The 11,028-nt window shown below is 39.1% G+C and overlaps 1 protein-coding gene and 3 non-coding genes across 4 annotated transcripts in view; 3 read left to right on the top strand and 1 right to left on the bottom strand.

The window, feature by feature from the left end:
- Nucleotides 1-11,028, bottom strand: part of LOC106522901 (contactin-associated protein-like 4) — a gene marked incomplete at its 5' end in the record, with an annotated part of 112,209 nt that overhangs the window by 34,843 nt on the left and 66,338 nt on the right. Inside the window, 6 exon segments of the mRNA XM_014016138.1 lie at nucleotides 127-327; nucleotides 446-565; nucleotides 1,282-1,388; nucleotides 7,884-8,055; nucleotides 9,236-9,385; nucleotides 9,460-9,727. Of these exon segments, the coding sequence (XP_013871592.1) occupies nucleotides 127-327; nucleotides 446-565; nucleotides 1,282-1,388; nucleotides 7,884-8,055; nucleotides 9,236-9,385; nucleotides 9,460-9,727 (1,018 nt within the window).
- On the top strand, nucleotides 4,943-5,025 carry trnal-uaa (transfer RNA leucine (anticodon UAA)). The gene has a single exon. It is a non-coding gene; the product is annotated as a tRNA-Leu (tRNA).
- Nucleotides 6,518-6,600, top strand: trnal-uaa (transfer RNA leucine (anticodon UAA)). Its single transcript has one exon. It is a non-coding gene; the product is annotated as a tRNA-Leu (tRNA).
- trnal-uaa (transfer RNA leucine (anticodon UAA)) lies at nucleotides 7,016-7,098 on the top strand. Its single transcript has one exon. It is a non-coding gene; the product is annotated as a tRNA-Leu (tRNA).

Below are 11,028 nucleotides of genomic sequence, written 5' to 3'. Positions count from 1 at the left end.
TCTTTCTTTCTTTCTTTCTTTCTTTCTTTCTTTCTTTCTTTCTTTCTTTCTTTCTTTCTTTCTTTCTTTCTTTCTTTCTTTCTTTCTTTCTTTATCTTGCTGTATCAAGTGAAACACACTTCCTACCTTGAGTGTTTAGGAGGCGGGACTTCCTGCAGTGGTAGGACAGTTCCTGCTGGCAGTGCTCTGATTGGTTGATGACTGCCAACAGTTGCTCCTCCTCAGACCCGTAGTCAAAGTGAACCGAGTGCTGCTTGACGCCTGGAGACGGACGGACTTTGGTCAGCTCTGTGTTGTTGTGCTGGATCACCATCCACGTGTTCTCATCTATAGATAAAACATCGACCTGGTTCTTATTGATTATATTGTTGAAGCCTAATWTAAAAGCACAAAACCTTCATCAAAAAACAAATAAAACTGTTTTCAGTAATGAGGATAAAGTCACCTGTCATGTTGCAGTAGACCAGCTGGGGTCTRATCGCTCCGCTGCCGTCCACGTCGATGTAAAAATATCCAGACGTGTTGCCGTTGTGTTTGTACGCTTCACAGGACGGTTCGTACACAGCTGRGGGGACGAAGAAGATGAAAACTCACCATGTGGAGGATTATGGGTAATACGGCTGAATCAGTGACTCATTATCRCAAAAAACTTGTCCACTAGATTCCATTAATACAACTTTTTCACCTGAATCTAACATTGTAAAACATTTTTTTTATTTCCTGGAGTCTTCCATCTTTTTGATCTTCTTCTTCTGCTGCTCGGCGTTGTTAGAAAACAGCTTCCACAGAGATGTCAGGAATAAAAATATGACCTATGGTGAACTGTGTGGGAAACGTTTGGCTTTCAGTTTCACTAAAAGCATTCGGCACACGACCAGAGAGCTCGCCTCACTGCAGCGCTTTGATTGATTCATGCTTTTTAACAGGACATTTGGTATTTCAGTCATAGCTGCAGGATTGTTACCCTTCAGCATGTCGCCCACATGCAAACAAGTTTTATTAAGTTACAACTTCCTGCTTCAARTGGGAAGGATTTAAATATGTATTCTTATTTATTCACCATTTATACAAATGTAGATTATCACTACACTGGTAAAAAGTTTTAGATAGATTAGCTGTGATTTCCCTCCCTATGCTGCAAAAATGACAATATGAATTCATGAACTGATTCAGTTATTTATAGTTTCAACTTTGATAAAATAAAGCAGGTAAAGACTATTGATGTTTGATTTTTTCTGTTACGATCCTAATGTGACGGTGTTAGTGTGTCACRTGACTCACAGCTGTGGCAGGTGGCGCCGCTGTAGCCGCTGTCGGAGCAGTTGCAATGAAACGTGGTCCAGGACTGACTGCAGTGTCCGCCATGTTCACAGTGACTGGGAGAACATCTGACACAAAACACAGCAAGAAGAGGCACAACTTTAMAGGAATCTGCTCCTAAAAACAATAAAATACTGCATCAAATCAACTAATCTCCACGTCTAATGAAGCTATCTGTTTAAAAATATAGCATGAAGTAYGTTTACAGTAAACAAAATGGTAAATGATCAACAAATACAGTTGTGGGCACAGCTAACTGTAAATGTTAGCTTTGCTAACTCAATCAGTTAACTAAAAATAGCTTTGCTAACGGTAAACATGTAAAAAAGGTAAACAGCTAATCGCTAACCACTAATGACTCATTCAGTCTAYGTCACGTCTTTGTCTYCTTCCAGCTGAAGACTWGTGGGACTGATACAAACCTGTTGATGTTAGCTGTTAGCAAACTTAAAGTTGGCAAAACCTAATTTAGTGGAAGCTAATTGGTCCGCTAATCAATTTCAAAGTTAGTGAAAAAGCTATTCTGCTGATATTAGCTGTTAGCAGAACCATGCTCATGGTTGGTTCTGTTTAGTGCATACAGCTAACCAAAAAGTTAGCTTTGTTTCGAACTCATAATCCTCTAACTAAAAATATAGCTTCGCTAACACAAAGCTGCTAAACATGTAAAAAAATTAAAATACAAAAATGAGCAGAAGCTAATGCTAAACATGTAAAAAAATTTAAATAGAAAAGTGAGCGGAAGCTAACGCTAAACAAGTAAAAATGATCAGAAACTAACCACAAAGACGGCTGTCACTGTCTGTGTCACACGTCTTTGTCTCTGTCAAGCTGAAGACTGGTGGGACAACTTTAAGTTTTCAAAATCTAATTTAAAAGAAGCTAATTTGTCCACTAACAGTTTTCAAACTTAATGAAAAAGCTAACCAGCTAAACTAAAAATTTTATTCCTCTATTAGCTGTTAGCTGATTAGCGGAACAATGCCCACCTCTAGTTCTGCTCAGTGGTGCGCACAGCTCACCAAAATGTTAGCTTTGCAAATTCATAATCTGCTAACCAAAAATATAACTTCGTTAAGCAAAGCTGCTAGACATAAAAAAACGGTGGAAACTAATGGTAAACAAGTAAAAAAATAGTGAAAGCTCACAGTAACAGCTAACCGCTAAGATGTCTGTCACTCACTCTGACTGGTGGGACTGACACRAACCTGTTGATGTTGGTTTTGTTTGTTAGCTGTTAGCTGACTTAAATTTGGCAAAACCAAATTTAGCAGAAGCTAATAGGCTCGCTAATGGTTGTCAAAGTTAGTTAGCTAATCCAGTTACCTAAAGTAACATTATTAGCTATTAGCTCTTAACTAGTTAGCAGAACAATGTCCACCWCTGCACAGATTATATAATGGTGCTGTTTTATGACTGATTAGAGACAAAAACATTTGACTAAGCTCTTTCATGTCAGGTTTTAAATTACTTMAAACCTATTTTTAATCCTTTAATCACACTTGAATGTGTTTTTCTGTAAAACTTATTTTTACTGTTGATGAAATGTTTTGTGAAACATGACAAACTGTTCAAAGCGTTGAAATCCCCTCAGTTTTTAACCTGGCAGGAGAATCTGTGAGTCCAAACCATGAAGGACGCACATTTACAGGAAGTGGAGGACCACAAACATATAATACTTCATTTTGTTTTATTTTTAAATTGAGTTTATTCATGTGAAACATGTTAGCAAGAAAGTTTTGGGTTGAATTAAGAGCATCGTTTTGTTCTCAGCTTCAGATCTTCTCTGAGAGCTTCCAGACCGTTTGAAGAGGCTCCTTCGATGAATCCACCTCCCGGGAGACGCCGCTGGAGCGCTGAGAGCTATTTTTAGATAAATACAGTACGTCAGTAACCATTATGAYATCAGCCCTGTGTAGGAGCATGGAAAGAGCTAAAAGAGAAATACTTCTRATGAGGTTTAATGTTGAATCAAAACAAAAGTTTAATAAAACGATGATTTTAGGAAAGTGATATTTTGTTTGTATGTTGATGAGGATCAAAATCCCCTGAGAGATTTTGCTAGATAATTCATTTACCAGCATACATTTTTATATTTCATCATGTTTTTACAGCTTTTTTCCAACACATGCAAATGCACCTTCTTCACCGTCAACCCTCTGAACACAACCCTTCATCATTAAAGCTAACGATAGTGTGATTTATTGAACTAAAAATCAAAGGTATGCACAGAACAAAGAGCTCGGGAGGGTAAAGACGCTGCATACGAATCATTTTGCACCGTGAAGCTGCTCACATTCAGCTGTTTCATCAGGAGGGTCTGCCGGCTTGAAGAACGCAGGAGACGCGTGGTGTTCGTGTGCTTTGTAGTTAAAGAACCTAAATTTAGATTTCTTCTGACTGCTGTTTCTAACAACACACGGTAGCAAAAATAAATCAATGAAGAAGAAAAGGTCACTGAAGACCAGCAGTTTAATTTGAACAACAATTCCAGAAAGATCCATCTATCTGTTGGTTACTTAGACAAACTGCAGTCTCTTATATCATCAATGTGTGATGATATGAAACCTGAATATATGAATATATTTAACCGTCCCTTTAAGAACTAAAATGATTTCATCATAAGAGCCCAAATAAACCAAAACAACATCAAGAATCAAAATGTTTCTTCGTGTTGCCATATATATAAATATAAACCATTCAGTAATGACATCAACCAACATAAATCTGTTAAAAGTGATACATCCTTTAAAAAAATGGAAAAACTCAGTATCAAGTAGGGATGCAAGTTATCGGTTAATGGTTTACTCTAAAGTTGATTGATCTTATCGATCGACTAACGATTAATTGATAAGCGGTTACTGTTCATTTGATTTGTTCACTGGCRGGGTTACGTCACGTTAATTATTTGTAGTGACTAACTTTTTTTGTTTTGTTTTTTCACACAGAGTTAAACTCTACAACAAGATGCTAACATTAGCTAAAGTTAGTTTACCATTCTCTGTCGTCCTGCTTGTCTTTAGCGTCATACTGCTGGATGGTCCGGTACAACCTTCTGTACTTTTCCTTCGAGTTTGGTGTGGTCCATTGTTTTTGCTGTGTCACAAACTAAAGTAAACAAGATTTGTGCGTTTAATTAATACGCTGCTCTCTGCTCAGCTCAACGTAGGGTAGGCCAGGCAGAGAGCAGTGGCGCCCTCTACTGGATGAAGGCAAAACTAAACTGAAATAAGKTTTAAACGGATGTTTTCAACTAATCGAACGGAAGGAATTTTAATCTAATAAACCATTATTCGACAAATAATCGTAATTCGATTAATTGTTTGCATCCCTAATCAAGTCACAATCATCAGTATCTTTCTGGATTACGACTCCATGTTGATTTTGACTCCATGTTGTAGTTTTGAGTGGTAGATTCCTGCAAACTGTGGAATTACAACGGTTGTGTCTTGCAAAGGTGGCAAAACAGTAATGCTGACCCCCAACCACCCAAACTGTAACCCTCTAACCCAGGAGCATCCAGTCCTGGTTCATGAGGGCCACCATCCTGCAGGGGAAGTCGACAGAACAGTATGCTAATGATAGCTAATGTTAGCTTGTCATTTGATGGTACCATATTGTAACCAGGATGGCCGAGTGGTTAAGGCGTTGGACTTAAGATCCAATGGACACATGTCCTCGTGGGTTCAAACCCCACTCCTGGTAAAATAAACGCTTGATTCCATTTAAAGTCTCAGTATGTTACATTTAGAATCAATGCCTTCGATAGTTGTAGCTACACAGATCAACAAAAATGGTCTGAAGTTGACTTTTATTTTTTGCTTAGGAAAAAGTCTCGTTTAAATGAAACGTTAGGTCTTTAAATTGTTCCACAAGCGAACCACTAGAGGGCGCTCATCCCTTGTGGCTTCAACTTCAGACGTCATCCCCGTCTTTAGTAATAAAACATATCGACATACATCCTGCACAAACCAGCTGACGTCAACAGAAACTGAATTCTTTAAAAGGAAACTAAAATAAAGTCAAAGTGAAAATAAACCCTTCTGAGGTATCACGATGAGGAGAACTTCTGTTACAACTTTTTAGATATGAACGCTGACTCAGCTCCTGTCAGAAAACTGATGATTGGAGGAAACTTAACGCTCGGTTTCCTCTGCGATCTTTACTAAGACCTTTAGACACACAAACACAAACATTACAGCCTGGTTTCAGGTCAGGAAATGAATGAGAGGTGAGCCTGAAACAGAAACTTTAAGGCTGAAACAACCAAAACAGGCCAGAAAAAAAAGCTTTTATAATGTTAGAGCTTCTATTAAAACCATCAGAAYATTTAATTAAATATTATTAAACTTGGCAAATCACAAGAAAAAGACAAGTGAAAACAAGAGGTAAAAAAACCATATAACCTGACAGGTATGACGGAGAATAAACACGTCTCTGATCTGCTCCGAACAATAAATCTCCATCTCCTAATCAAAATACTGTCAGTGTGCGAGCCTGCTTTTGTTTGTTTATTTATTTTATCTGCGTGATTGTTTGTGTCTTGGATTGCGCAAAGCACAATGCTGCACCTCACAAATAAATTACGCTGTCAAAGAAATCAAAGAAAAGAAGCAAATATATTTCTTATAAATGTCAGCCTGGCGTTTGGTGACAAAACAATGAGAGCCGCTGAGAAAAAAATAAAAATATGCAGCAAACTTTTCGCTTTTGATTGATAGGTTTCTCTGTATTAAATTGTTTGTATGCAAATAAAGTTTTAAAGCTGATATTTTTTGTCTCAGCAACTATTTGCAATTGTTTTAATGGCTTTGTGCAGTTTGTCAAAGCAAAATCTTCTGATGTAGTTTGGCCTGTTTTAACATCAAAACAGTGGCATTATTAATGCTTTTTGTGCTATTTTTCCTGCTAACAGAAAAAAATTGCATCACTTGAACATGCTTTTTTCTCTTTATCCAGGAAACTGATAACAAGGTGCAGCAGTTTTTTAGCTCATCTGTAACATCCTTTAGCTGACAGAGAAATTAATTCATGAGGTGTTAAACAGTTTGAGTCTGACGGACTTTAAAGTGGATTTATTTGTGTTCAATATCGATTCCTTCATCTTAATTATTGACATGTTTACTCTACTCTATGTATGGCTATGCTCAATTCTTTACACGTTCGCCTGTTCTTCAGGTGAGCTGTGAGGTTCAGCACCAGGATGGCCGAGTGGTTAAGGCGTTGGACTTAAGATCCAATGGACACATGTCCTCGTGGGTTCAAACCCCACTCCTGGTAAAGATGATCAATTAAACAACATACATTTAGTGCTAAACAAAGACTAAACTAGAATCTCACAGCAAACAGTCAATAGATGAAAGCTATGGTTTAACAGAAGAAATGAAACAATTACTGTTGGTAGAAACATATAAGCAACTAAAGGCCCCACCCTGGTTTTGTTTCCATTGGGGAGGGAGCTTCCTTCATGTCAACAAGGTCAGAATAAATAAACAAGTGTGATTTTTATTTTATTTGAACCTAATTTCATTTTATTTGGACCCCAACAATAATGGACCACACCAAACTTGAAGGTCAAATACTGTACAGACTGTACCGGACCATCCAGCAGTACGATGCGTCGACAGAACGATAAGCTAATGGTTGCTGATGTTAGCTGCTCGTTGTTTGTTATCTTGCAAAGATTATATCTGTGACCAGGATGGCYGAGTGGTTAAGGCGTTGGACTTAAGATCCAATGGACACATGTCTTCGTGGGTTCAAACCCCACTCCTGGTAAAGATGATTAGAAGACCTCTAATCACAGAAATGCAAAGTTTCTAAAGTGACACAATTAAATCCTTTGAAGTTTACAGTTTATACATACTCCATCTGAACTGCCAAAATCAACTCTAGTCTTACAGGACAAATGTCACATTATTTTTGTCCACAGCTTCAAGTCTTCCACTCCTTCTTGTCACAACCCACCATGAGAACTGTGACCCCACCCCCAGAAGAAACCAATGCAGAGATGGGTACTGTAGTTTCCCATCACTCTCAGGACCGTGTTGACTGTTTGACTTCGGGTCGAGTATACTGGACCCTGAAGGACTACAAAAACCAGATGGTCCAGTGGTTAAGGTGTTGGACTTAGGATCTAATGGACAGGTGTCCTTGTTGGTTCAAACTACACCCCTGGTAAAGATGGTTTATGGAATTAATTAGGTCCTTTCAAACAAGGACAACCTACAATCAAGGAAGAGTTGTTGAAATTGAACAGTTAATGACCCACTTCTGGTGCAGCCTGGTCTTGATTTGTGGTCCTACATGTCAGATCAAGAAATACAAACTGATGTCCCACTGTTCATTAACTGAAACTCTCCACTACAGTATAATACATTTAAAAACTTATTTTTTAAATAAATTTATCACAAGAACCCAGATGAAGGCTGAGAGATTAATGCTTCATTATTTTTACATCCTGTTATCCATAAAACAGAGAACAAACAGACTCTCAGCCTTTAAATATCTGCAGCTGTTGATGGGTTAACGGTGAACTGCTAGCATGTTTCTGTAGGTCTGACCTGTCAATGATTCCACACATGTCCATCTGCAGTTGGCTGTAATTTCCCAGAAGTCCTTGCTGCACCATGATCAGATCAACCGGCTGATTGTTCAAAGCGAGCAGACGCATGCAGCCCTGGAAGACGTCGTGGGGGTTTTTACACTCCCGGTTGGCGTCGTCGGGAGGACAACCTCGATGAAGAACACAAGAGAGTCGGGTGACATCAGTAAACTGACGTTCATGAAACGAGGAAGGAGAGTCGAGTGTAAACGTGAATCTGCATGAGCAGGATGATGAAAAAAAAAAAAGGCCTAAGGCGGTGAAGAATAAGTCTGGTTTCCAATTTTGCTGAGCAGCTGGAAAAAACAAAAGAGACGGCAGTTTAGGTGATGAAAAATGAAACAAAAAAGAAAAGAAAAAAAAAACGAGGAGGGAGCAAACGGCGAGTGAGAGCGAAGAGATAAAAGGAAATGTGAGGATAAAGAAAGCGATGGAAGGGAAGTRGCATGAAAAAAGATAAAAAGAGAAGAGAGATTCAGCAGACATAACTTTAATTATAAAACTGCCAGCAGCTGAAAGAGGCTTTCAAATAGGAAAACATTACAGCACAGCCAACCAAAACATTATGACCACCAACTGCGCAGATAAAAACCATTATTTTAATACAGTGGCTTATTTAAATAATCTGTACTCAGATCTGATTTAACCAGAGCTAAAACTGCACTTCCTGTTTTATGTTTCTTTTAACTTGTGTTAAGATCTGTAATTTGAACATGTTTGGTTTCCACTGAGATGTCAGAATCTTGGTTAAAAGCTTTTAAAATCATTTTTATGTCCAAAGAACTGAATCAAAAAGTATAAATTGTACATTTTTAGTAGATATGCAAGTCAAATATGACAATATGTTTTTTTAATTTTGAGTAAATCATTTTCATTGTTTTATATGAATAAGGTAAAAGGTGTGTGTGTTTAAAATAAACATTTAAAAACATGTAAGATTTCTTAACATTCACTGATGCTCCATCCTGTGCAGAATGACAAAACGCTGAGTCATGTTTTTTACTAAAACCTCTGACTTTACTCCAGTTTATTTTAGCAGCATGACTCTTTGCACAAGTGATGTCCACCTGTAGATTTATGGTTTCCAAGAGTTTTTAACCTTATTAATTGAATTTTTAAAAGGGTTATATGACGTCTAATGCAAAAAACTTCAGGCGAGGAGGAAAAACAAATATATTTTTTTGTTTCATCCTCTGTATCTCTGAAACAAAAGCAGCTCCTTTCATATTTTTACTTTTGATGAAATCTCCCGTGTTAGCTTTATTTTCATACCAAGATTATTTAAATATAAATTATAAATGCTGCTCTTACCTCCAAAAAAGACGTGATTCGGTGCTGAAACAGGAAAGGAGGGGGCGGCGTGAGCAACGCCTCCTTCCTGTTTGTCAACAGAGACGGTGAGACGACCACGTCTGGAGATCAGATCCACAGAGTGCCACTGACCATCGTTTAGAGCAGAACCTGGGAAAATAAAGCGTCAGTGTTTTTTATGCAACGTTTCAGGTTTTAGATCAGTATTCAGAGCGTAGCCTGACCTGCGCTGAGCTCCAGCAGCACTCTGCCTCCTGCGTGGATCTTCACCAGGAGTCGGGCCTCACTCAGGAGCACCCAGACCACGCCCCCCTGCCGAGGGAGGTCGAAGGTGAGAAGGAGCCCCGCCTCGTTCCACGTCCTGAACTGGAACCCCGCGGACACGCCCTCTGACGTGGACGCGCTCGCCCACGGCAGCTGGAGGAAGCTCCGGGGTCCAGGGAACGTCACGGCCACAGAAACGGGCTCGGGACAGGAAAAGGTCACATTGCCCTGGACGTTTAAAAAAAACAACGATTACGAGATAAAACAAGAGAAAACATGAATATTAATCCTGAGCAGAGGGCGTGTCGATGCAGTGATCTCATCAGTGAGTCTCCTTGAGGGAGGCGGGTAATGTGAACTTTCTTCTGCAGCCCTTTCATCCTAACTGTTGTTTGGAGGGGGCTTGAGGTAATGACACAGCATCCATTGTGAAAGCTGCAGCAGTAATATATCACAGCACAGGCCCTCTGCTGGGAATATCAGCCAGCTATCTTTAAAAAGCTCTGGAAACAGAGATGACATCTAAAAGCCCTTTGTAGAGATGTTAAAGTGATATATGGACGTGTACGGCACAGAATGCAGGATATAAAGTAAAATATCAGGGCCGTAAATGTCCACAGAAGCTGTTTACCACGTGCACACTCACAATACTCCTCACACAGTGATTCATGCGTTCGTCTTTGAAGGTTCTCTATTATTTTGGGTTTTAAGAACCGCTGAAAGTTGACTGTAACTGAGTTAGAACACAGACAGGGGTGGGTGATATTCGTAAAAAATTAGTCACAGTGTTTCCCCTACCATTATACAGGCATTATACTGCCTTTTTTCCTTTCTCTGTGGGTGGGGGGTCAGCTTCACTCAGCTGCAGGTAACACCTCCCGCGTTTCCTGGACTATTTTCCACCGAGGATTACGTCTTATTTTGTATTTACTATATTTCTAAAAGCACTTCGCAGCATTTCCCTGTGTGTTCACGTCACGAGCGCAACAAAACCGCGACGGATCAGCTGACTGTTTTTAGAGCGAGGCGCAGCAAACCTGTCCACCTGCAGCAGCGCAGCTCCGACCAGCCCGGGAGTTCATACATGTCAACCCCTTCAGACGTTCACGTGTTTAAAGATCATCAAATATCTGTAATTTGCGCAAAAAAATTCAGTATTAATCACACGGGTGCGGTGGAGGTGCGCTGACCGCAGCTGCGTGAGGTGGTGGGGAGGAGGGGGGTCTCTTAAAGATGTGTCTACATTTGACTTTTATTTTTCTAAAATCACAGAGTTCTCTGAGTCAGCTTCAGATGTTTGTAGTTAATCATAATACCTTCTAAATTTAACCAGGTGTTTCATTGCCTTTAAATTACACAGTTTTACTGGAGAAACTTGTCAGTTTGGTTAAAAAAACAGTAAAAAAATTTTTTTCTGTGGAGAGAACTTCCTCTGCTATAATTTATTTTAAATAAATATATCAAAGCTCCTCAGTTGAAAACACTAAAATTATAGAAAAGATGTTTCAAAACTTCTTTCCTCAGAAAGT

This window comes from Austrofundulus limnaeus, unplaced genomic scaffold (genome assembly GCF_001266775.1).
Source record: "Austrofundulus limnaeus strain Quisiro unplaced genomic scaffold, Austrofundulus_limnaeus-1.0 Scaffold139, whole genome shotgun sequence".
In the NCBI taxonomy this organism is placed as follows: Eukaryota; Metazoa; Chordata; class Actinopteri; order Cyprinodontiformes; family Rivulidae; genus Austrofundulus; species Austrofundulus limnaeus.
The sequence above is the reverse complement of the archived record's forward strand: the minus strand, read 5'-3'. Positions and strand labels throughout refer to the sequence as shown.